The 27,846-nt window shown below is 38.7% G+C and overlaps 1 protein-coding gene across 1 annotated transcript; it reads left to right on the top strand.

Annotated features, from left to right (window-relative positions):
* Positions 1–190: 190 nt before the first annotated feature.
* On the top strand, positions 191–26,911 carry LOC139736489 (protein adenylyltransferase SelO, mitochondrial-like). The gene is made up of 12 exons (XM_071647240.1): positions 191–591; positions 1,919–2,091; positions 2,695–2,806; positions 7,076–7,199; positions 7,658–7,773; positions 15,346–15,449; positions 17,346–17,550; positions 18,303–18,506; positions 19,881–20,001; positions 24,747–24,980; positions 25,983–26,088; positions 26,784–26,911. The coding sequence occupies exons 1-12, from the start codon at positions 266–268 to the stop codon at positions 26,897–26,899; spliced, it is 1,941 nt and encodes a 646-aa protein (XP_071503341.1). The 5' UTR covers positions 191–265; the 3' UTR covers positions 26,900–26,911.
* The last annotated feature ends 935 nt before the right edge of the window (positions 26,912–27,846 follow it).

Raw genomic sequence — 27,846 nt, 5'->3', positions numbered from 1 at the left:
TCCTCTGTCAGAGGTACCAGTAGATTGAAATTGGGGTTCACTTGCTTTTGTTTCATCATGAAGCTAGACTGTTTACTATGATTTTTCAATTGCAATGGTTATTTTCCAGTGTGAATTCTCTTTTCTGTACTTGATCACAATAATGGTAAAAAGGATTCAGTGAGCCAGCAAAATAGGGAACCAGGCAAGCAAAGTCACACCAGTGCTTAGGCGTGGTCGTCGCAGCATCCCGTCCGGCCGTTTCTCATCTCGGGCTGGACAAAAGATGGCCAAACTGGACACGCTCCACTTCGACAACCTGGCCCTGCGGAGCCTGCCGATTGACCCGGAGATGGAGAACTTTGTGCGGCAGGTGCCCGGTGCGTGCTTCTCCCGTGTCCATCCGACGCCATGTGCGAACCCCAAGACAGTGGTGTACTCATTGCCGGCAATGCAGCTGCTCGACCTCGGGGAGGAGGAACTGAAAAGTAAGGATTTTGCAGCATACTTTTCAGGAAATAAGCTTCTCCCTGGGAGTGAGACGGCATCGCACTGCTACTGTGGACACCAGTTTGGCAGCTTTGCTGGTCAGCTTGGGGACGGAGCGGCTATGTGAGTGCTGAGATTTTTGTTTTTCAAGATTGTCTACAGGTTTTTGGTCAACTGCCATGGCACCCAAAAAAAAAAAAAGAAGGAAAAAAAAAAGGAAAAACTTTGGTGATAACATTGTGAGTGTGTGCACTGTTTTGAAACAACTGCCTTGTAAGCTAAGATCAGGTCTTTACTTAGCACTTTCTAGCTGGCCAATGATAGAATACACCGTAATATATTTTTTGGGATATCATAAACCAGAACTAACTGGATGCGCTAAATCATTCTGACACATATGTTGTACTGAAAAATATTATGTGAGAAATTCCAATACCTGAAGATGCATTGACATAATATATGCAACTTTTATTTCAGTCTGATAATTTTGTTTCACTGGAAGATTCGCCATAAAGTGCCAATAGCACCTCATGTAGTACACTGAACTGTCCTTTTGATTGTATGATATTCCTTTGCTGTATCAAACTTTATGTGATTAAAAAATGGGACAACTTTACTTGTATTCAACATGCTGTAATATACAAACTTAAATCTGTCAATTTGTCAAAGACCATATTACTTTCATTTGCTCTTCCTTTTTTCGTCTAGCTTTTCTTCACTCTTATCAAGTAAAATATTACTCTTTTTTCAAATGATTCCAGGGTACTAAGTATTTGTTACACAACAGGGACAAATTGCAATTTATACACACAAAAAGAACATGCCTGGCAAATTTAAGGACTACTTTCATTTCTCACTGATGATGTTTGTTGATTTAAGATCTCTAAAACGAAAATGAGTGTGTACATCGAAGGTCATCATTACCTTCATCTTCATTTCCTTTCTCACCGTGATTTACCTTTAGTTTCATTTTTGCTGTATAGTTTTTGTCTCAAATGGTTTTTGGCTCTCGCTGAGTTGATACAGATGAGATGGCCGTCCTTAGTGTAAAGTTTGGCATCAGGTGGGGAGCTCACTCATAAGAAAGATGAGAACAAAGATTAAAAAACAAACAAAAAACAACAACACTAAATCGCTTTATTGGAAGTTGGGGGAAAACCACAATCCCCACTCTTGGGACTTAGATTTGAATGAGTATAAAGCCAGAAATCTATGCGCGCATGAAACTTTTGCAAATTTTGCAAGGAGATTCAAGATTCAAGAAATTAGAATGAACACAAAAATGTTTCTTTGCACAATGCATAGAATACCAATGGCAATTTTGCGAAAGTTTCATGCTGCAAAAACAGACTGGGTGAAAATGTTATGCTGCTAGTGTTTCTTGTTTTAAAATTTTCTGTCAATTCTTTGGATACTTGTAACGTGGCCATTTGGTTTGACTTTCTTAAAGGTACCTTGGAGAGGTGCTAAACCAAGCTGGAGAGAGATGGGAGATTCAGCTGAAAGGGTCTGGGATGACCCCGTACTCCAGAAGGGCTGATGGTAGGAAGGTCCTCCGTTCCTCCATCCGGGAGTTCCTGTGCAGTGAAGCCATGCACCATCTGGGGATACCAACTACCAGAGGTAAGGAAGATTTACCAGAAAGTGGGTGCCACTAATTAACACCTCATGTGGTTCAGTTCTGCCCTTCATTCTTTTTTTTCCTTCTGATTAGTTTCTGTTGACACTTCATTACATCTCCATTCTACTTGCCAAGTTTGAGAAACTAGGATAGATTTCTTAATACTAGATTTATCTTATATATACCATGGCATTTAAAAATGCACCATGTGTGGAGAGAACACGTGTACTGGATTATACAGGGACTTACATGTATGACAAATGATATGAATGCTGGAAGCTTTTTGTGCCTGTGTTTGAGCACTTGTGGACAATTTCTGAATCAACATTTATGAAATGATCATCTATATTAGCTGCTTGTATGTTTATAGGGTGCTTTTTCGTGATCTTGAATTCAGCGCACCATGCCAAAGTTTTAAGGATTTCAAGGATAAGTAATTAAAAAAATACACAATCTGTGATGCATTGGAACAGACAAGAAAACTGAATACAAATATGCAGCTAGAATGGTCTACACTCTTGCACTGGCTATTTTCTAGTTGCTCATTGCTTGTAACTGTTCTTCCATGCCATTGGTATTTGTATGGTATCCTTTTTGTGCAACAGCTGGTAGCTGCGTGACCTCTGACACGAAAGTCGTTCGAGACCAGTTCTACAGTGGCAACCCCATCCAAGAGAGAGTCACAATCGTGCTTCGGCTTGCACCAACGTTCATCAGGTATCAAGCCAGCGACCTGTCTGGTATCTTCTACACATGAGCGTTAGGTTAAACAAGTAATTGTTATCCTTGCTGTCATCTTTCATCATAAAAATCTGTCCATTGGTTTCATTGCACTTGAGATCTAGAGCCTGTCTTGTGCAGTGAAATTTATTATACTTTCAGGTTTGTTTGTTTGTTTGTTTTTAGACAGCAGCTAGGCTAACAAATCCTTCAGCCATGAGTATGATGTCGATGATGATAATGGTGGCATCTTGTATAGCGCTGTTATCTGCCTTTGAAGGGCGCTAATAGCACTTGATCTAGAATGTCTCAACTTCAACTGTTCATTCCATACATATTATATGACATTGGGACATTTAGTTTCCATTATCCTGAGTCAAGGAGTACTATGGAATGGGTTACTTGATCTCATGCTAACTCAAACTGCTTGCAAACCTCTTTACAACATGTGCCCTCTGTGTTTTTATCCAAGTGAGGAATTGTTCATGATTGTTTCATGAAATATCACAGACAGTCTACTTGAAGTGTTCAGAATCTGGAGTCTGGTGAAGTAGTAAATTTCCTTGGTGACTAGTTGTATGGTAGTTTATACATTCTACACCATGCTGTTTCCAGTATCATATGTAGTGCACTCACAAATGTGTTAAAGTTATCAAATGAAGATGAAATATATAGACGAGTGTACAAATATGAAGCATTCGAATACTGTTTAGGTGGTATATTTATTGCAGAGTTTTTAATTCTGGCAGATTTCTTGATTCCACTGACGTTCATGGCATTAACAACTTCACAAATTAGTCACAGAAATGTAGCCTCTTGGAAACAAAAGCCTTGTCTATTAGTAGTAAAATTTTGCACAGGGAAATGGAGACTAGAAGAACAAAAGTGAATGAAGAGAAAGAGGGATGAGAGCCAGCGAGAGAGAGAGAGAGAGAGAGAGAGAGAGAGAGGGAGAGGGAGAGATGGAGGGAGAGAGGGAGATATATACATAAATACAGTTGTAGATAGATAGAGAGCTTGCTAGATACAATGTAGATGGGTATGTAGACAGACATATAGATGGATAGATACACAGATAGACATATTGATAGATAGGTAGACAGATAGATGAATATATTGAGAGACAAAGAGATGTGTAGAGAGATACATTGCAAGAAATGGTCAGATTGATTTGTACCTCCTGTGAGTATTCTGCATTAAAAATCTGTTTATCTATATATATATATATATATTATATAATGTATCTTTTTTAATAACTGAGTGGTACTTCAGAATGTACATGTACTTCAGCTTGTTGATATATCCCAAAGATTCTGTATACAGTAGACCTCGCCTAAGTCGACATCGCATAAGTCGACAACTCACTTAAGTCGACACAATAAAAAAGTCCCGATTTTTGCCTTTGTTATTCCTTGAAAATTTCCTCGTCTTAGTCGACATTTCTAAGTCGACAACTCGCGTAAGTCGACCTGATTTTTCAGTGCCAACTGAGCTGAAATACGTGTTAATTCCCTCGTCTAAGTCAACATAATTTTTCGCTCAAAATCTTATCGCCATTCTCTGAAAAAGAATTGTTTTCCCGCTCCGATTCGCTGCATTTCTACCCGGTAATTCGCTAGGGTACGTCACGGTAGCGTTCGCGCCATGCGTCCATTGTCTTGTATGCCAGAATAGAAAGGGTATACACTCATTTACACCTGAAGTATTACATGTAGTACCCAAGGCAGTTCACTTTACCCCTTTTCTCCCTCTCATTTTTCTCAAAACGCAAAAATTTTGTACACTTAACTATGTCCCAGTAGGTATTCATTATCCGAACATGAAATGTTTTTGTAAATCCGAATATTCTGACGTTAATTATTCCGAAGCGGTATTAAAACCTGGGCCCTTTCTAGAAAATTTATTACAATGTAACTAATAATGCAACTAAAAAAAAAATCAAATGCAGGTGTATCAAATCACACGCAACTTTTGCATTTAAAAGCAAGTGCGTTGCTGAAAAGACTTGCGTCTGATAATCATATGAAACTAGAAAATAATTGTACGAACCTGAAACTCAATTGCGTTTAGACGCAACTCTAAAAACCAAATGCAAGTTCGTCAAATCACACACAACAATGTATTTAAACGCAAGAGCGTTGCAGAGAAGACTTGCGGTTTTGTACAAATCTAGAAACTGCGTTTAAAAACATCTGTATACATCTACGGAAGTGCGTTATTGTTGAAAAGACTTGCATTACTTTTTTTATTTCGTAAGCAAAATTAGAAATTAAACGCAACTCTGAAAATCCAATGCAAGTCCATCAAATCACACGGAAAGCTGTATTTAAACGCGAGAGCGGTGCAGATAATCATATGAAACTTATTGATAATCATATGAAACTAGAAAATTGTAGGGAACTTTTTTTGAACTCAAACGCGAGAGCGGTGCAGATAATCATATGAAACATATTGATAATCATATGAAACTAGAAAATTGTAGGGAACTTTTTTTGAACTCAATCGTGTTTAAACGCAACTCTAAAAATCAAATACAAATCCATCAAATCACACGTAACGCTGTATTTAAACGCGAGAGCGGTGCAGAGAAGACTTACGGTTTTTGTACGGAACTATAAGAAACTGCATTTAAACGCAACTCTAAACATATACGGAGTTGTGTTATTGTTTAAAAGACTTGCATTATTTTTCATTTCGTAAGCAAAATAAGAAATCAAACGCAACTCTGAAAATCAAATGCAAGTCCATCAAATCACACGGAAGCTGAAAAGACTTGCGTTTGAAAATCATGCGAAACTAGAAAATTGTAGGGAACTCAATTGCGTCTAAAAATCAAATGCAAGTCCATTAAATCACACATAACCCTGTATTTAAACGCAAGAGCGTTGCAGAAAAGACTTGCGGTTTTTGTACGAAACTATAAGAAACTGCGTTTAAACGCATCTCTAAACATCTCCGGAAGTGTGTTATTTAAAAGATTTGCATTATTTTTCATTTCGTAAGCAAAATTAAAAATTAAACGCAGTTCTGAAAATCAAATGCAAGTCCATCAAATCACACGGAACGCTGAAAAGACTTGCGTTTGATAATCATACGAAACTAGAAAATTGTATGAAATTTAAACTCAATTGCATTTAAACGCAACTCTAAAAATCAAATGCAAGTCCGTCAAATCACAAGCAACGCTGTATTCAAAAAGCAAAAGCGTTGCAGAAAAGACTTGCGGGTTTTGTCCGAAACTAGAAACTGCGTTTAAACGCATAAAAATTTACGAAAGTGAGTTATGGTTGAAAAGGTTCACATTTTTTTAAATTTCTTAACGGAACTTTCGCCGTGACCGCACTTAGTCTGCACTTGCAGGGGAAAGACATCGCAACATTCACACGTTTCAAACTGCCGAAACGCATGCTGCTTCACAAAATGTCAATGAAAAAATGACAACGAATTATTGTTAAAGTTCGCTATGCCGAAGGTCTAAATCTCAGTCCAAAGTTAAAATAGTCCGACAATGGAAAGAGGTTTGTTTTTACGAAGGTTATAGTAGTCCGAAAGATGTCGTTTTCAAACAAAATTTTCTTCTTCTTTTTATTTCAGACGGGCCCGCGCCATACAGAGCGGTAATGTTACGAATCGGAGCGCGAGAACAATTCATTTTCAGAGTATGGCAATACGAATTTTAAACAGAACAAATATGGCGACTTAGGGAAGGAAAATCACACATATTTCAACTCAGTCGGCACTGAAAAATTATCTCGACAGAATCATGCGAAATCACACGCATATCTTCGCAGCAACTCACTTGAATTTAAATCGCAAAGTTTAATGCAATTTTGGGGAATTTGCGTTTGATATTTCAAATCAAGTTTAAAAAGTAAAGTGTCTAGAAACGGGCCTAGGTTTCCGATCCCGCTCTCTCAAAATCTCTCTAGAGATTTGGAAATTGTGCGTTGTCGTTACTAACCCGCACGAGATTTATGCATGAACTAAGACATTATTGTTGCTGATGTCAGTAGGCATGTTTTGGCGGCAAAATGAATAAGATTTGGGTAGCGATCCCCATCGTGATCCAAATCTATACTCTGTACAGGGGAAATTAGTTTTCATTTATAAGTCGACAAAATGTCGACTTACGTGTAAGTCGACATTCGCGTAAGTCGACGTGTTTTGCTCAGTCCCGATTATGTCGACTTACGCGAGGTTGACTGTATTTCTGTGTAATGTAGGTGGCAATGTTCTGTCATTCTTTTATCTCTCCTTCTCCTGTAGGTTTGGGTCGTTTGAGATTTTCAAGCCAACGGATGCCATGACGGGGCGAAGAGGTCCAAGTGTTGGTAGGAAAGACATTTTGGAACAAATGCTGGATTATGTCATCAAAACATTTTTCCCTCAGGTAAGCTCACAGTTTATAGTTATGACAGCTATGAGCAAACTCAAGTTTGGTTAAAGTGTAAAGATTACATATTGTAACCAAGATTCAGCAATGGGAAAAAAAATTGCCATAAAGGGCAAAGGCTGTAAACCTGATGTTTCTTTTTGTCTTGGAAAATTTACAGCATCTGAATTGTAAATTACAGAGCAGAACAGAGCTTTTCATTACACAAGTTCAGTTATTTGGCAGATCATCTTTGGAGGAAAGAGTTTCTTATTTCTAGAAAGAGAGTATGGATTGGATATTTTGCTATGCTTCTCACTATGCCCATTAATAGGGGAAATCCCCAAAAGTAACACATTGCTATGTTAAACTTTGTTGTGCTGTTGTTCAAGTTTTGCAGTAATATATGTGTAGTATGAGACTTTTTATTACATATTATATGTTTTTCTCTTTTCTTTTTTTTCTTGCCATGTCAGATCTATGAAGAGCATAAAGAGGATAAAGTACAGCGTAATCTATCCTTCTTCAAGGAAGTGGTCAGGTTAACTGCCATAGTGGTGGCGGAGTGGCAGTGTGTGGGATTCTGCCATGGGTGAGTTTGGATCCTAGAGTTAGCCTCTCTTTTGTCTGCACACTCCAAATCAACATGTTTATAAATCCATTACAATGCCTAAATTCAGTGAAAATTACTCTCAACCCTCAAGGCTTTTATACTGTAAAAGTGGAAATATTTGCGGTGTTGAAATTTTCACGCATTTCGCACAATCCAAAATCGGCGCAAAAATAAAAGCACGCGAATGTTTTTGCTTGCCATATGTTCCAGTAGTTGATGTCTGGATTCCGTGGAATTCGCAACATGCAAAACTCTTCTTACCCAGCCGAGCGCGAAAAATTAGCCGCGCGAAAATTTAGTCGCGCGAAAATATCCACTTTTACAGTAGTTCCTTTCAGGAGTACATTCCAGCGTTCTACTCTACCTGTTCCAGAGGAGCGCTTGAATGCTCCCATAGTGTACTGTACCGTATTGTTCTGTCCCGAAAGTGGCCCACTTCCTGATGTGCTCTGAAAGTGTACCGTACTGGACCATACTGTACCGTGCCAGAGAGCACTCAAACAGAAAGTAGTCCAAAAGTGTACTGACCAGCTGTTTAGATGAGAAGAGTCTGCATAAACGCCCTACATAATAATAATAATAATAATGATAATAATAATAATAATAATAATAATAATAATAATAATAATAATAATAATAATAATAATAATAATGATAATAATAATAATAATAATAGTGATAATAATAATAATAATAATTGTATTTATATAGCGCTTTATACTGGTGTTTCGAAGCGTACTGTATATGTGTTGGGTGCTACAAAATGTGTGACCCTCTTACTCGACTCCAAATACCAGTATGTAGCTCATGAGGTAGACTGTCTGTACAAAGCGTTGTAACGCTACCAATCTGACATTGTATATTACAGTTCAGCAGTGTATGGTTTGCTTTGATTCGCTTTTGAGCACTCAAACACGGCCTACAGACATTTGTATGTCTCATCCATTATAGATTCATCAGACTTAACCCTTTCTGCACCCAGGCTCTTAGCTTAACTTGTCAAGGTTTATCATTAGCATTCAGTAATCCATCTAAACTTGACCTAGTTACAGTGTACCTCCGCCAAGGAAGGAGGAGGTTAAGTGATCATTGGGGTTGGTTTGTTTGTTTGCAAAATAACTCAAAAAGTTGTAAATGGATTTGATTGAAACTTGCAGAAAAAGTTGGTTATGACACAAGGAGCAGGTGATTAAGTTTTGGTAGTGATCCAGGAGTTTTTATGGATTTTTGAAGGATTTTTGCTCTTTTGGCATATAAGGTCAATGAACTTGGGAGTTCTGGCTGCGCGTACACCCACTAAAGCGCACGCTCTGCTCTGGCAAGGTGCCACCCAGCTGGAGGCTGATGACATAACAAAAGGCCTCTATATTGGGAAATTTCATGCATGTATGGGTGAGTTGTAGGCTTGGCAGAGATCTGCGCTCTCCGAGTGCTTTTCTAGCTGTAAATTAGCAATAGGGACTGGGGAAGTGGGCAATCTCTGTTTTATTGACTAGTAGCTTCCAGACATCTGTGCCATCTGGCGAACAAAGCACAACAAAAATTTGTTTTGTCAGGCATAACATCCCGTGTGTAAGTAGCCTATAAGCCAGGCTGAGAATGCATCTATGGTCTTTATTGTCACGCTTAACGTCTGATGTGGCGAGACTATTGTCTATGCTAAGCGATACATCTGATGTGGCAAGACGACGAACTGTACCCACCTATACCCACTTGTCTTGCTGTAGTCATTGTTTTCTTATTATTGACTGTGAATTTGATAATAAAACAATGAACTAAAGCAAGGCAAGTGGATATACATTTGGAGATGGTAGATGCTTTAACTGTTCATCGCTGTATCAGACATATCACTCAGCAAAATCAAGAGTCTCACCACATCAGATGTGCAGCGTAATCAGCAAAGACAATAGCTGCATCCTCTGCCTAGGTCATAGGCTAATGTTTAAGCTGCATAGTCATGTGATTGGTGTGACACCAGCCATATTTCTTCAAGACAGAAAGCATCTCTTATTTCTCTCGCTCTAATACAAATAGATTATTTAGCTTTATTAGGAAACAGGATATAGTACTATGTACACTCTGGTAAATGATAATGGCTCTTTATGTGGGAAAAGGAAATTCTGTTTTGTAAAACCAACAGATTTTATGTGAAGCTATCATCAGTTTTAACTCTTAACGTGCCATGGTCGCCGAACGGCGACCTTAGTCCTGACGTGCCATGGTCGCCGATCGGCGACTAAGAAGAGCGAGAAAAGCATTGGTCATTTAAGTTCTTGTGGTACCGTAATGCGTTACACCAAGAAACTGCCACTGATATGTGCTGGTAGCTGATTAGCATAGCCATCGTTTGCACTAAAAATATGAGCATGCTTACATTGGAAAATTTTGAGTAAATACATGATTTTTCAGCTAGATGTATTTTTTTTCGCGTCGGGAAAATCCGCAGCGAGCGCACCCTCTGCGAGATGTGTATGGATCAAAAGTCTCATTGGTAAACCACGCGTGTGTATGCTATTGAATCTGCGTGTATTGTCTATGCGGTTCCACTCACATTGTTCCGCTTGGACGCTGTCCTGCGGGAAGCTGCTTTGATTTTGTCCCTCAAAGAGGGTCAGCTTAGGTTCGTTGGTCAAGTCTTTCATCCTTTTGTTTTGGTGAACGTCACTAATCGTCCCCACGCTAGCCTAGGAATTGCGAGGGGACAAAGGCCTGCCGATTTCAATAGAGTACCCCGCCCGCAGTCCGCTTAGACAAAAGGAGGATTAGTAGGTTTTTCCTTCTCAAGTGGACAAAAGACACTCTTGAAGGGCCCGGGACAATTACTTTAGTTTCAAATACAGGATCTGGGACTAAAGGACTCAGATTTGGGAATGAATTTCTGAATCGGAAAGAGAAATTGCTAAGACAAAATAAACTGCCAGTATCTTAAAAATCATACAATTCTAGAAGGCAATTTTGTAATCATTTGAAAGAGGAGATGTTGCTCTAAAACTTTCTCACAGAGTCAAGGGAGCGTTCTATTGAAGAAAAAACATGGCTGACTCTTTTTTTCCCATACTACACAAAAATATGTAATAATTTTTTGATGTATCAATTATTTCTGCAATATTTCAGGATCAGGTAGATATTATGGCAAACTGACAACACGACGCGAAAGTACAAACATTTCTTGATACATGTTGTGTAGACCTCAATTCAAAACAGTGAGTAGATTCAGAGATATGGCGGTTTTAAATTTCATTGTCAGTCCAGTTTTGAAACGTTCTGGCGTTAAGTAAAAACCTCTGGCACGTTAGGGGTTTTGGGCCTGGCACATTAAGAGTTAAAGAAAGATTAAATTTGAAATAGCTAAAACCCCAAAATGAAAGACCTTTCATCAAAATATTTGCTCAAGATCCTTGTTAAGGAGACTCATGCTTGTCCTGGGTGTTGAATTCTTTATTGGAAATACTTGTTTCTTTTCCAGGGCATGAAAACACTTTCAGTGCGTACATCTTACTCTCATATGAAAAAGAGTATGCCTTTAATGAGTGTGGATAAGCTTTTGCTAAGGAAAGTTTTTGTAAGAGTATTTTCTTTGTGTTCCATTTTAGTTGTGTTCCAATCAAAAATATTTTTCATAACTGAAATAGAAACATCACATCCGTGTGTGTGTGTGTGTGTGTGTGTGCGTCTTATTACACACACTCGTTTGTCTTTGTTTTGTTTTACTTTTGTTTTAATGCATGCCTGGTATACCAGTTTGTTTCCATTATTCTTGATGACCTAAATTAATCAGCTCTGTCTGATAAATTACCTGTTTGCCAGCACTACTAGTGCCTTTCAGAGATAAAATGAAAACACCAGTGCTTATAGTCATTGACTTTAAATGTGCTCTTTTCCAGGGCATTTGGCTGTAATTTGCCACTGAATTACTGGCATACTGTTCTGTCCCACACTTCACCCTCTCCTGCCCCACAACTTATGGTATAATATAATCCAAAATAAAATGAAATAAAATGAAAGTAAATGAATAATAAGAAGAAGAATTTAGAAAAAAAAAATGAAAATAGATAAAATACAAAAATTTCCCATGTGCAGTGCACGTCATGCAAGGTAACTCCATTGTAAATACGCAGTTTAAACCCTTACCAAGGACTTTGTAATACAAGAGTGATAGAGAAGATTACATAAGCTCAATTCACTGGAAATTAAACATGATATATTCGCGGCATGAATTTTTCGAGAATTGGAACCGGCGGCCTTTTTCGTGGCATGAAATTTTCGTGAAGTGCCACTGACGTTCAATGCATAATAGTGTAAACAAGGACTTTTGCGTGCATTTTAATTTCGCGAATCTTGGCGCTCGCGAAAGTCGCGAAATTAAAGTGCACGCGAAAATTCCTCGTTTTACAGTAAAATCGGGAAATACAGTACGACAGCGGCTATTCTAATCAGTAAAAATAAGTACAGGCACACTACAGGTTAGATTAAACTAACAATACCATGACCTTTTGTTTCGTATTCCCATTCAGAGATTTAGTTTAAGAGAGAGAGAGAAAGTACTCAATCGAACAAATACGTACATGTACCCCGGGAAAAAATGGGGGCTTTAACCTGTTGAGGACGAGTCCCGAGTATACTCGGGCATGTGTCTATTGGAAATGCATGCTGTAGCAAAATCAAGCTGGTCCTCAACGGGTTAAGAGAAGAATTGTTTATCAGAGGTTACATCACACGAAGTAAATAAGAAAGAGTAAATTCACATAGAGAACAGTTGGCTGTTACTGTTAGCTCTGTGTGATGGAATGGAAAATGGTGCACGTGGAAAGCCACATGGGCAGGTGTAATGTACAATGAAAACATCACACAACAAATGTAGTTTTCTCTAGAGAATATATAGAAAACTAGGCTTTCAACACAATGATTATCAGTGGTCAAAGCTAGAGAGAATATATCTAGATCTTTTACATCCAGATTTAAACAAATTTGAGGCAATGGCTACCTTGCAATGGTGAGGGAAGTGAATATCATAGACCTGGGCCCCATTTTATAAAAGATGTTAAGATAGCAACTCTTGCTAGAATGGCAACTTCCCGTAACAACATTCGACCTGGTTGCTGGATTCTTGTTACCATGACAATTGCCATTCCAGCAAAAGTTGCCATCATAGCAACTTTGTATGAAATGAGTCCCTGGGCCCTCTAATTGAATTGATCTGGGCTCCATTTTATCAAAAGATAAAATTGATTTTAAATTTCCTTACAACACAGGCTGCCATAGACTTACAGTTGAAATCAACTATATAATCAATTTTAACTCTTCATAAAACAGGGCCTTTGAAACAAGACTGGATGAGTCCTCCTAGAAACTGAAATGATGATTGTAAAGTGTTGAGTATCACACTTGTTCATGTGACCAATAAGGAAGTGAAAGAGAAATAATAACAATGTCCTAATGAGGCAATTGGAAAAATATTATATGTTGAGAGTTTGATCCTAGGTGTGAAGTTGTTATTGTTACCATCACCCTCAGATTTGTACAAATGATGGCATATTATATATGTATATGAAACTACACATCTAGCTTTTGGGGAGACATTATTTGCTCATAATTACTTTATTGAGGAGACGCACAGACAAAGGAAGACAATTTGTGTCTCCTTAATGTTTTCAATGATATTTTATCCCATTTAATAGCAGGCTTTACTGCTTACACTGCTTATCCGCACAATGTCTTCCTAAAGCTGGATCCAGATACAGTGCAGATATATATTTCCCGCTTCGAGGAAATCCCCCCCCCCCAAAAAAAAAGAAAAAGAAAAAAAGAAAAAGTAAAACTGAACTGCAATTGAAACATTATGACGTCCATGCTTCTACTCATAATGCAGTGGTATATGTTTATTACATTTAAAAAGTAGTTTGACAATATTTGGTAAGCAAGGTCAACCTCAGCAATTTATGTCATATGAGATCAGTCAATTATTTTTACTTTAATTACAGAGAAATGAATCAATGCTCGTGAGCCCGGTAACAAGAAGAAGAATGAAATGACTAGCTCAGATTACAGCCACAGGATATTAGTATTACATGGAGTGGTCATTGGTATTGGATAATGAAATATCCTGGATTGTACTTTGATATATTCTATGAAAAAAAGATGTATCATTGGTTAAAGTAGACAGTGTTCTAGAAATGTTGCTCAAGTTCATCAATTTTTTTTATTTCAAATCAATCTAGTCTATTTCTAGTCAACAAAAGGGTAAACATTATACAAAGCATGTATTTCATAAGCCATATGATCTTTAAAGGACAAGTTCACCTTCATAAACATAAGGATTGAGAGAATGTAGCAATATTAGTAGAACACATCAGTGAAAGTTTGAGGAAAATCAGACAATCCGTTCAAAAGTTATGAATTTTTGAAGTTTGTGTGCAGTAACCGCTGGATGAGAAGACTACTGCAGTGTATGAATAACTTAGATGTCACATGCGTACAACAATATAAGGAAAATATAAAGAGAATTTCACAAAATTCCATCTTTTGAAAAAAATACACATTCCCCTGACTCGTTACCGACAAATGTTATGGGTAATATTATTCCCCCTGCCTTTAGAAAGAGGCAAGTCAAGAGCTCCTTTATTATGCGAGAAAAGTGAAAATATGTTGAATTTTCTTTTACATTTTCTTTATACTATTGTACGCATATGACTCACAAGCTGTAGTAGTCTCCTCATCCAGCGGTTCCAACACAAAAATTTAAAAAATTCATAACTTTTGCATCGATTGTCCAATTTTCGTCAAACTTTCACTGATGTGTTCTACTATTATTGTTGCATTCTCTCAATCCTTATGTTTATGAAGGTGAACTTGTCCTTTAAACAATTTACAAGAAATGTGTTTCTTAAAGTTTATTACAAAGAATATATGAATGAATTTAATAGTGATAGAAGCAATATCATCTTTGCAAGGGTGATTGAAAAGTTAATACATGTACATTTTGTAGGATGGAAAAGAGTGATTCACTTAAAAGAAAAAAAAATGTGAAAAAAAAAAAATTATTGTAACTGATTGGCAAATTGCCCTTCATCAACGTAAATAAATGTTTATTATTCAGCGTTTGAGTAAAAGCCACGACAGAAATTGTGGAATATACTCACATGGGATTCAAACCCCGACCTCTTGATTTGCTTGACAGATGTCATATCCACTATTATAAACTTGTGAGCTTCTGCCCAGTAGCCAGTGATGGCTTTGATCCCTTATACATGTATCATCGGGTACTGCATATTATTTAGATTAATGATTCTTGCATTGAGTTGTTTTTATTACAACTGATTGACAAAGTGCCCTTCATCAATGTAAATAAACACTGATTACACTATATGTCAGTGTTTCAGTATATTGTTGAATTGCTCTTTGTCAATCAGGTGCAAAAAAAGCAACTCGACACAAGAATCACTAATTTCAATAATTTTTAGTCAAATCCAAAAGAGAGTAACAAACATAACAAATCTTTTAATTGTTCCTTCTGAAATACTAATTGACTATGCTCATTGTTTCAAATTGCAGTGTCCTAAACACTGACAACATGAGCATCATGGGATTGACTATTGACTATGGACCCTATGGATTTCTGGATGGCTACGACCCAGATCATATCTGCAACACAACAGGTCCGTCACCAGGTCAAAGGTCACATGCTGATGTGTGCAAGATAAATTGTATTTGCAGGCAAGCTTGTGCAAGCTTGCTCATAAAGTCAGTAGCAATGATACCTGATGTTGGTAAAGGCCGTGTCACACCTTTCCGGGCAAGCCGTGCGTGCGACTTGCAAAGAGCATTTTTGACTACCCGGAGGTCCCCGTAGATGATCCGCACACGACAGTAACTAGCATGTATCTCAACCTTAGTCGCCCGGAGGTGCGCACACATATATTTTTACCCGCAACCGTGTTTAGGCCCTGTCACACCTTTCCGGGCAAGCTACTCGGGCTTGTTACGTGTAGGGATTTCTAGCATACCGGACATTCCTGAGGGCGGAAAAGGATTTGAGAGAGTCAGCGCATGTGTCTTACTTGCTGGACGCATTCTACTTAAATTATACTTGCGAGTATACTGTGTGACCTTTGTACCAGTCGCGTGGGGGCTGACAACTCAGTGAAGGAATTCCTCCAATGGAATGGCTGAAATCCCACAGAATTTCATTATCTTGGCTGCATACGCGACGTACCTGCGTGGGAGTTGCCTGGGAAGTGCTGCCGCTAAGGGCCTCCTACTGGCGTTCTGCGTGGACCTCTACGGGCATTCCCGCGACTCACCCGGAAAAAGTTTTGGTCATGCTCAAAACTTGGCTGCGGTTAAATCGGACTTGCATGAGCACCTCCGGGCAACTACGCGCTAGATACTGTCAGGTGCGGACCAACTGCGGAGAGCTCCGGGGAGTAAATTTGTTTCCCCACAAGTCAAGCTGCAAAACTTCCCCCGTACGGTATGACAAGGCATGAATGAAAATTGCAAACATTCTTGTTCGCCCGCTGAAAATCTTCTACGTGCTGGAAACTACCTCCTCGCCAAAAGCCCGCATAGCTTGCCCGGAATGGTGTGACACGGCCTTAACACTCATCCAAATGCTGTGACCGAGACCACATATGCAACACGACAGGTCTGTTCTCAGGTTAAAGGTCATACACTCAAGAGAAATAGTATGACTGGCGTGCTTGCTCAATAATAGCCTCAGTGCTGTGATATCTGATGTTGGAAATACTCATCTAAGGACATTGCATATCTTTAATATCTAATACTAGTACATCAGTTAGGATATTGTGGGCTAATGCGCTTTGGATGAAAAATACTTTTTTTTATCTTTTTTATTTGTTTAAAGGCATAATTTACTATTTGCAGATGAAACAAAAACCCAGCTTTAGTGCTTTGAAATACTTCTAAAATATGAGTTATGGACAGAAAGACCACTGTAAAAATGTGAACCCATGTAATCGATGTTAAGTATTGTTAAATACACAAAATGTAAACAATAGTTATAATAAAAATGTTTCCAGACTAAACCGTCTACAGTTATGGTTTATTGAGAAAAATACTGATATCTCCGTATATTTTAGGCTTTATTGAAAAAAAAAAATTATTTGGTAGGATGTTTTGTGATACAACAGACCTACACATTTGTATCATTTGTGATATCTTTAACATTTTTAAAATCACTGCTCCCAAAGGTAAACAGGACCTTTAATGCATGTGTGATGTGGTCACATATATGCAAGCAAGAAGATGTTGGAGGATTAGAGTTTTTATTTGTGTTTTGCTTCGTGAAGTTTGGAAGATGCAATTCTTTATATTTCTTTCCAGAACTGACAAGAAAAAATATCAAAACAAGAAAGAAATAACAAATTCTGTCCAACCCCAAATTTTAAGTGCTATGATGGAATGTACACTGAAAAGCAAAGATATAAACTACAAGTATATATACTGTAACATCTTGTGACTAATGGACAACAGTGCCTACTTACCGTACACTGGCAATTTGAAGTACCTTTCAAACCTATGCTGTGTTTCAGATGACCGAGGGCGCTATACGTTCATTCGTCAGCCGGAGATGTGTCGCTGGAACCTGGAGAAGTTTGCGGAAGCCCTATCCATGGCACTGCCGGAAGAGGTGTCCAAAGCGGAGCTGAGTCTCTTTGACAATGTGTTTGAGGAGCACTACCTCACCAAGATGAGGAAAAAGTTGGGACTTCTCCGCAAACAGCTGCCGGAGGACAAGTGAGTCATATTTGTTCTTCTCTTTTTAATCTTCAAAGGGCTTTGCAGTCTATTACAACGGTAATCTTTTGGGGGTAGATACGCTGACAACAAAATATGTGTTACCAAAACAGAAAAAACTTTTAAAAAAGGATTATACATATAATATGGAAAAAATTGCATATATACCAATTTTACAGTATGCGTAAATTGTAGTAATGCATGAATAATTGGGAAATCATTGAACATTCAATCAAATTATTATGAACAAATGTAAGAAAATGCCATCTGAAGTGAAAGCTTGATTTTGAGATATTTAACTTCAGTGTTTGTCATAACAACTTCCAACATGAACAAAACGCTTTTAGTACAATTAGAGTTACTGCAAAGTATACTTGGGTTAAATGTATGCCCTGATAAAGTAGGAATCGCAATAGTTGCTTTGCAGTGTTTCTTTTTGTTTGTTGTTGTCATTGTTACCTGTCTTCTTTTACAGGTAAAATATGATAACTTCTGTTACAAATGTGTGAAATAAAACTGAGCATTTGTGATGCTTGTGTTTTGTGAAATCCCATAAATTCCTATATCTGAACAAGGATCTTTTACGACCTGTTTCACACAGTTGGTGCAATCCCTTGAAAAGAAATTAAAGTGACTGACAGCATGCGAGGAGAGATACATGATTTTGCAGTTCAGTTGTACATTTTTTTGATACCTACGATATTCCTAAATTGAACATGGCCATCAATGGTGCCCTCTTGTAAATTCTACAGGGAGCTGGTAGAATCTCTACACAAGACGATGGAGGCGACCAGGGCCGATTTCACTAACGTCTTCCGGAGTCTTAGCCACCTCTCTCTCCCCACGGCAACAGGTTTCAAGGAGGAGGAGTGTAAGGAGCTAACAGAGGCCCTCGTCTCGCAGTGCTGCAGTCTGGAAGAACTCAAGAAGGCATCTGCCCCACGCATCCACCCAGGGTATGTTTCCCTGTCTATTTTATCTTGCTCATCAGAGTCAAGTGAGCTATTTAAATCTCACATTAGCTGCAGTCACACTGGCAAAAGATGGCAAAGTTTGAGATCATGATCTGTAAAGGGGGTATCTCACTGAGCGGCGAACGTTTGCGAACGTAGCGAATTTGGGATTTCGCCAGGGTTCGTAAAGGGTTGCAAAAGGTTCGTTAACAGTCGCAAGAAAGTTCGCAAACAGTTTTTATTGTCGCAAATAGTTTTTCTTGTTGCAAAGAAATTTTGAACATGTTCAAAATTTCTTTGCGAACCTTTGCGAATTTGTATTTTCGCTAACAGTTGCAAACATTCGCAAAACACCCGTAAGAATTCGCAAACTTTCGCAAACATTCGCTGAAGTGTTGCTAATTGTCGCTAGACATCGCTAAAAGTCGCTAACTGTCGCTCATGGCAGAAGCGAACTTTGATTTTTCGCAAACATTCGTCAGAAAAGTTGGCGAATTTCAAATTCGCTACGTTCGCAAACGTTCGCGGCTCAGTGAGACACCAGCTTCTGATCTCAAAGTGTCGCCAGTGTGACCCCAAATTTCCCGAAAACTTCTTGTGAAACTTCCCACTCAAGCTAGGGAAAGTTCCCGGACCCCTACCAATCTTGTCGGTCTTTAGGCAGTGTGAGCGCTAGCAACCAAAACTTTATGAAGGTTGTCACGTGACCAGTCAACCCTCTGTTTGTGGGTGGTACCTCCAAAGTGTGCCATCAGTGTGATGTACATGTGTGCATTATTACTTCACAATTACTAGCTGTGAGATGGCTTGCTCTTTCTTCTATCTTGTGCATGCGCACCAGTGACCCAAGCTTTGAGGACTTAAATATTGAGAAGTTTGGCTGCCAGTGTAGACAGACAAGCAAACTTCACGATCTTTTGCCAGTGTGACCCTGGCTATTGTCTATCTTTTGTTTCTATTGCATCCTTCATTAATGAAATCCAGTCCAGTGATTGGTCTACCTAGCATCAAGTATACTGGGGTGGGGGGGGGGGGCTATGATGTTAATATTGATAACACTGCACACACGCTATCGAAAAACCATTGATCGATCATATAGCCATGACGACTTTTATGGAATAGGTCACTTTACCATGAATGTTGTCATGGAAGAGCACATTTTTCGTTATCATCATTTTGTTAACATATCAATCAGTATCATTGCAATGTTATTTTTGGTCACATGACTCTGTGTTGACCTATCACCAAATAAAACAAAACAAAACAAAACAAAAAAGCACTGTGAAATATATCATAATATGCAGTATTTCCATGTTGATAGTGCTTGTCATCACATGCAGGGTTATCTCTGTCTCTTTTATTATTCATTAACTGCAGCCAGCTTCAGATGTTGATGATGCTAACCCAGAGCAACCCCTCCCTGCTGGAACAACTGTTTGGGGGCAGCGAGACACTTATGAAAGAGGTCCGCAGGATGGAGAGATCTAAGGAATTATTGGTAAGTGAAAATTGATAAAGGATGGTAGCATACAGATTGATTTCAAATTGCAAATACTGTTTCTTTTTGAATTGCTTAACCCGTTGAGGACGAGTCCCGAGTATACTCGGGCAGGTGTCTATGGGAAATGCATGTTGTAGGAAAATCAGTCTGTCCTCAACGGGTTAATACATGTCTATTCTAGTGACATAGAAGGTGCAGTAAGACTGGCAAAAGATTGAAAATGTTACAATTTTTTGTCATACTTTCACACTGGCAGCCGAACTTCTGATCTTTGGATAGAGAAGTTTGTGTCTTTAGTGCGCGTGCGCAAGGAAGAAGGAGTATGCAGTCTGATTACTAGTGACTGTGATGTAACAGTGAACACCAGGGCCCCATTTCATAAAAGGTTGATATGATGACAACTTTTGCTGGAATGGCAATTGACATGGTAATGACAAGAATCCAGCTTCCTGATTGGCTGTTGCTATTGGAAGTTGCCATTCCAGCAAGAGTTGCCATCCTAACATCTTTTATGAAACGGGGCCCAGGTGGTGGACTGGTCGTGTGACAAGCTTCTGGAAGTTTCAATATCTAGCATTCACACTGACAAAAGATAAGAAGTTTGGCAGGGGTGGGGGAAATTTACCTAGTTTGAGTAGGAAGTTTTGTGAGGAGAAGTTTTATAGGAAGATTTGTGGGAAGTTTGTAGTCACTCTTGCAAAACTTTGAGATCTTAGAGATCACAATCTTAAACCTGTCGATCTTTTTTCAGTGTAACCATGGCTATAGAAGCAAGGTTTATAATATATTGAACATTAGCTGTGTGCTAGTTAAGAGTTCAACGGGTCATTGACACCTGAGGAAAGAAAGGTAAAGAAGTTTCCATATTGTTTTCATTATTATGTTTTTCTTGTTGACACCCTGTTAAGCACCTGTTCAGTGTAGATATCAAGTTATTCCTTCTTTCTGTGTATAACACAGTGAAAAGAATATGAGTTGGAGTAAACAAGTTGGAATTCTGTCTAGAAAAAAAAAGAGGTTGATAAATCATCAGCTTGTTCTTCACACCTGTTTTGTTCATTCTTTTTTTCTGTTCTTTATTCATGACCAGTTGTGAAATCTACAATATTGGTGTAAACAAATTGGAATGTCTTTCACCTGACAAAGGCAAACGAAAAACGTTTTTCTTTACACCTGTCACAGTTTTATTTCACATTCTGAATGATTTGTAACATTAAGCAATACCCTTAGCAAGGTGAAAATCCTTCTTCTGACAGTTTGTTTTCATTTTCCATCTGGCAAGATGACAAGATAGCCGATATTCAGCTGCACTATCATAGTGTTGCTGCTACAGTAAAGTTCGTGCAGAGCTGCCCATCTTAAGTTAATGTGTAGTTACAAGTAGCTAACTATGATGATGGCAACACCCTGAGGGCCTCAAATTCAAATGAGTTTGGTGAATGGAACTTGAGGTTAGGGATGCTCCTTACCACAAGAAGTTTTGTAGTTAGCATAGGCATGCTCACTGATTACTAACTAGGGTACCCATGCAAAACATTGTGCACATTACTTAGTGGGACCATGTAAACACGCAGTGAGCTTTGGTTTAATAGACTTGACCCCTCTGAGCACTGAATTATACTTCTTGTACAAAAGGGATCATTTCATTAAGCATACTGTATTTCCAGATTTTATCATAAAGTGTACCTCATTCTTAGTCGACTGTGAGTCCTATCATCAGTGATGAGCGGCATGTAAATTTAACTCATAGTTTTGAGCTTTTTGGCCTATGGACAATAGTAGCATGACCAAATAATGGCTGTTGACAACAGTGACCCACCTTAGCACCTGTTCAATGTAAATATCAAGTTACTACTATACTTATATAATATTGGATGGCCTTGAGATTAATACAAGGAAATATTGGACGAGCTATGCACAAATATTGGACGAGTCGAAGACGAGTCCAATATTTTGCTTAGCGAGTCCTATATTTCCTTGTATTAATCGAAAATAGGACATCTAATATTATCATTATTATCCTACAGAGGATTTTAGCAAAGAGTATTTTCACTTACCCTTTCTGTTTCAGAGTGCTGTATGGTCTCCTACTTAGCTACTGTACTTGATTCTGACATGGGGTATGGTACACTCTTCAGTGTTAGTTAATCTACTTCATTCCCTGATAAAACAGTGATCTATGTATCCATGGTAGGAGTCATGTTACTGTTAGGCCGAGATCTAGCTAATTTACACCAGAATTAGATGTTCTTGTATCCGAGATCTGAGACACAATTCACGCCACATCTTCCGTAGATCGTGAAAGATCAAATTACTCGTACTGTAGTCCTATGGCCTACTGTACTTAGTATACACATAATGTAACATGCATGCAAATGCAAGCAGCGGTGGCCGGCTACATGTATTTGTCTATCGCGCGCAGGCTATCTAGCAGTAGCGCTGAGCTGATCAATCGTCGCCTTTGTTTTCATCAAACCTAAATTTAATTTCCTGGTATGAAAGTGATATTTTGAAAAATTGTATGCAAAACAATCTCAACTAATTGATATATGAAATTTGTTTGTATAAACACAGAATTTTGGAAAAAAACGATATTTTAGTTAATTCGTGATTGACCAATCACAGACGTTTTTACTTCATATTTCAGGTCATCTCGTATATAGCTCAGCCAATCACGGTGCAGTTTATAAAAAACTTTGGGGAATCCCCCTCTTGCCGTCCAATATTTTAAATATTGGTCGTCTCGGCAAAAAAAATATTGGTCGAGTTCAGCAAACTTTCTAAGTGGGTCGGAGGTTATGATGTTCGTCGACAAAATAACACTTGTATTTGGGATCTAAAAATCCTCTGTATGGATAATAATGGTGTTTATTTGTTTTTTCTTTGTACAACACAGTGAAAATAGCTGCATGAACTGGAGTAAACAAGTTGGAATGTCATTTACAAAAACAAATGACTCATTCTGCCTTCACACCTGTTTTGCTTCATTTTTTTGTGGGTTCTTTGTTCATGAACAATTGTGAAATTTACAACATTTATGTAAACAAATTGGAATGTCTTTCACCTGACAAAGGCAAACAAAACACACTTTTCTCAACACCTGTCACATGTTTATTTCACATTCTGCATGATTTGTAACATTGAAGAGTATATTTAGTAAGGTGAAGACCCTTCATCTAAAATTTAAAGGGGGAGACTCCCAAATAAACATGTGGATTGCATGAATGCAACTGTGTTAGTAGAACTTATCTGTGAAAGTTTGAGGAAAATTGGACAGCACCAAAACTTTAAAACTTTTTAACTTTTGGATGGATTATCTGATATTCCTCAAACTTCCACTGATGTGTTCTAAAAATATTGCTGCATTCGCTCAATCCACATGTTCATATGAGTTTCATTCCCCTTTATTAAAACATATACAGATATTTAGTATTCCGTACACCTTCAAACAAATTTGATGATTTTCTTTCTCCAGACATTATCTATTATGCAAGAGCACATGACAGTAAATAAGTTGGAATATTTCGGAGGTTCAGAATGACAAATTGCCCCAAAGATGGTTCAGGGCCCTGTTGCATAAAAAGATGCAATCAGACATTTAGTCAGAAAATCAAACATAAGTCACGTATCAGCCAATCAGAATTGAGTATTCTGAGAATTATGTTTGATCTGAACTTTTATGCAACAGGGACCAGAGGAATTTAAGATTGACTGAGGTTTAGTTTTTCAGTTCATGATTTAAGAGTAGTAATCAGTTCACGCGAGACATGTATTTTATAGGCACTCGTTGTTTCAAACCAATAAGCCAGTTCACAGTTCTAATCTGAGCATGTGCAGATAAAGGTCATTGCAGATTTGCAACTGAGGTATTCAAAACCTAGATAGGGTTTTATGACAACTGTGTTATAAATGAACCAGGTGCAAATTAGCATTTGATGACATAAATGGTATCTCGGGGTACCAAATAAAAATCAGCCATTTTGTTGAATTATCTATTTTTTCAATAAGGTTGTACCCTGGGTTGCCAAAAAGTGGAAATTATTTTGGTGCTGGAGCTAGCCCCTAGCGTGCGCTAGCCACTGCACTGCACTGCACTGCACTGCACTGCACTGAAGCGCACGCTATTGCTAGCACAGCGTACCATGCATGCATACGTATAACATGCAGTGGCACGGGAATGACTCCTGTAAAAATTGAAATTTTCGCGGTGTTGAAATTTTCGCGCATTTCACGCAATTGGAAACTAGCGCGAAAATAAAAGCACGCGAATACTTCTGCTTGCCATATGTTCCTGTAGTTGATGTATTGATACCGCGGAATTAAAAACAAGCGAAACTCTTCCTATCTGGCCGAGCGCGAAAAATTAGTCGCGCGAAAATATCCACTTTTACAGTATGTACACGCACACACAGTGCATGCATTTCTCTGCGGCTGTCCTGGAGTGGACGTGAGGTGGCGCTACACAACGTGGTACCCCAGGATACTACGGTACCCCGGGGTAACGTGTGATGCATCATTTACAGGTGAATGTGCATTCTTTTCAGCAACATTAACAAAAGCCATTCATGCAGCACTGACATGTAAATTACCACTTCCTGCATGGCTGTTTTCAACTGCTCTTCTTGAAGACTATTCCATGTTTTGCAAGGTCTGTGGTTGGAGAGGTCATGGCAGACTAGTGCTAACTATGAACTGGCTTATGCTTCTTTGGTCATGAATTGCTTGTTTCTTTAACCCCTCAGAGCTTGACGGCCGAGAAAAAGAGAACCGATGACGCGGCGGCTTGGTCCACTTGGTTGGAGTTGTACCGGTCAAGGCTCGAGAAAGAAGTAGAGGGAATAGAAGGAGGAGATGAGTTGGTTGAGATGAATCGGAAGAGGGTGGAGGTGATGAATGCCACCAACCCCAGGTTCATCCTGAGAAACTACATCGCAGAGAATGCCATCAAGGCAGCGGAAAATGGTGACTTCTCCGAGGTTGGTGTTGTCTCTTTGTTAGTAGCTTAGTAGTCATGTCTTAACCCGTTGAGGACAAGCTGATTTTGCTATAACACACATTTTCCATAGACACCTGCTCGAGTATACTCGGGACTAGTCTTCAGTGTGTTAACCTGTGGAAGACTACATGTAGTCCTGAATATGCTCGGGCAGTTGTCTGTGGGAAATGTGTGACATGGCAAAATTAGCTTGTCCTCACTGGGTTCATGTGCAGTTTGAAAGAAAGAAAATGTCATGTAATAAACCTATATTAGGGAATGATGCCCCACGAAAGCCCTTTGATAGTTTTGGAGACCAAATCCTACCTAGAGTGAAAGTGTTTTAAATTTACATTTTGTGCTGAAGAAATTATTAATTCGAAATTAATACTTTTGTAGGAGATACAAATTTCATCAAATGTTATGTGCTATGATGTAGCAGCATAAGGAAGTGAATATTACAACAAAAGTTTACCAAGTACAGTAAACACTGTGAAAGTGGCAGACATGTACAGTACATGGGATGGTTAAAGGATGTAGTGTTATTGGGCTTCGTAACTCTCCCAAAACATGTTATTTCAGTTATTAATTTACTTGCAAAAATTTGGTCCTGATAGTTAGTGAATAACCTGGTACTTTGATGATGTGTGATAGAGAACATACTTCAGTAGGAAAACAGAATATCGCTGTTAGCCATGTCTTTGTCACACCTTGCTAAAAAGGAGAATGCACAGACACTATATCTGTGGAATGTTCAAATGAAAACAAATATTGCACATGCTGTTACATTGCAACTGCATGGACTAATGGTCGAATGCAACAAAGTGCTCCCTTTGTCAATAATATATTTGTATAGCACAATATGAAACAATTCAGTTATTTACATAATGCTGTGGAAAATTCCTGATTTTACCTCCATAAATGACATCAGTGACATGGTTGTGAATAGTGTGGTTGTTTTCCATAAAATTATTCTCATTTTTTTTTCCAATTCACTTACAAGGTGCAAAGGGTGCTGAAGATTCTAGAGTCACCGTTCAGCGACGACGTCAATTTATCTGATCTGGAGGTTCAGACTTCTCAGCAAGCAGTGGATGATGAAGATTCAGGTAAGAGACACAGCCACAGAAGTCTACAAGGTTTCCCGACGTCCGTACATGGTGTGAGTTGTTGTGGCTTGACCCAAATTTATGGGGTCATCCCACACACCCACGAGCCATACGGACCACAAGCGTGACATTGAAAAAATGTCCAAGAGTCATACAGCTCTTGAGCTCGACACTAGGCAAACAAGTCCCATAAGTCTGACACTTGGTTTTAAAAGGGCCCACGAGAACGACACTGCTTACATTAAGCCCCGTGATATAATGAGTGTTGGACTTGTGGGCCTTGTTTGCCTGGTGTTGGACTTGTGGGACTTACACGTGTTGCCTAGTGTCAAGCTTGTGGGTTGTATGGCTTGTGGGTTTTGTGACTCTCGGGCTGCGTGACGTGCACCCAAATTTACAAGAGTTCATGGTCTAAATCTTGGCTAAGGATTAGAACAAGCGAAAAACTGATATATCTCGGACATGTGCATATCATTATTTGTTCATGAACAGATGTCCATTGTTAGGGGTGTATGGATGGAAATGAGCTGCTTGGTGGAGGTCTGTGTTCTTAGAGTGCTTTTTTCCATTCACTTTTGTTCTTGCTGTTTTTATCTTTCCCTCTCTTATTTACCTACTCTTTCCTTTTATGTGAATATATTTCTTCCCACTTTAATTTCTTCTTCCTTTCATCTCTCCCTGTACCCACTGCTTAGGTGCCAGCCATGCAGACCCAGGGAGGATGCAAGATGCAGTACCCCCAAAGAGCTGCACGGGTGTTGCCTACGACAGCCGACCACCTGACTGGGCATTGGATCTCCAAGTCAGCTGATCTTCGTAGAATGTCTCCGACGGTTCCTGCCAGAATGGTCCTTCAGCTTACATGATCACATTTCTTAAAGATTCCTGAGCACGATTTATATCAGACTTTATGAATACTTTCAATTTTTCATGATGATGTTTCAATGAACTTGACACTATCACATTGCATGTCAGTACCACATTTTTTGATCGCCTTTTCAGTTGCTAATAGAATTCTTCAAAAGATGCTTGTTGATATCTGAATTTACACTTCATTTTATTTTTGTACAACGAAGCGAAGAATATCCAAAGTACTTCGTAAATTTCCTCTAAGTACCGGTAATTGCTGTCTTCCAATAGCCACAGAGTAATAGAATGCCACCCCCCTTTTTTTTTAAAGCAACTGTCACTGTAGTGCCATTCTTTGAATTTTGTTGTTTATTTACCACATAAGAGTCCATGTTGCACTATGTGGGCCTCTTTGTACCTTCTTCCTATTTCCTGTACTGGTTATTTTGAAAAAGAAGGCTACAAATAGCAATAAAACATGCCACTGTTGGTGTCTTTTTATTATTGAAAGCTACCTTCTGTCTTAATCATATAATGAGTGTTATGAGAATCCCATCTTGATATCAAGCAAGGAATCTTAAAAAGGTAATCATGTAAGCTAAGGCTATATGTGTAGGATTGGAGACAAGAAGTGATGTTGTTACCATGGCAACAAAGCAACTTGGTGCATCAGTTCATATGCCTTGATTGCATTCATGAAGACTAGTACTTTAAACCATGAGATGGAGAGTGCTGGTTGGATTTTTCAGCTGCCTGGTAGCACAAAAATTGATGGTGTCGTTTTTCAACTCATATTATGATGGTATCTACCCAACTTTAAACTCAGAGTTTATAACAAGCAATAGTGCATCATGCTTACGCATCTCAATGAGAAGCAGTTCTGGGGTTTTTTATGCCTCCGCAACGAAG

The sequence above is a fragment of the Diadema antillarum genome, unplaced genomic scaffold (assembly GCF_040938485.1).
Source record: "Diadema antillarum isolate AM-2024a unplaced genomic scaffold, OU_Dant_1.0 seq00000649_RagTag, whole genome shotgun sequence".
NCBI lineage: Eukaryota > Metazoa > Echinodermata > Echinoidea > Diadematoida > Diadematidae > Diadema > Diadema antillarum.
This window is presented reverse-complemented; position numbering and strand designations above follow the sequence as displayed.

What these genes read in the sequence shown, in the direction of transcription:
- LOC139736489 (XM_071647240.1), top strand. Translation starts at nt 266, where the DNA reads ATGGCCAAACTGGACACGCTCCACTTCGACAACCTGGCCCTGCGGAGC. An exon ending in TGTGTGGGATTCTGCCATGG is followed by an intron (nt 7,774 to 15,345) that starts GTGAGTTTGGAT and finishes TTCAAATTGCAG; the next exon opens with TGTCCTAAACACTGACAACA. An exon ending in AAAATGGTGACTTCTCCGAG is followed by an intron (nt 24,981 to 25,982) that starts GTTGGTGTTGTC and finishes TTCACTTACAAG; the next exon opens with GTGCAAAGGGTGCTGAAGAT.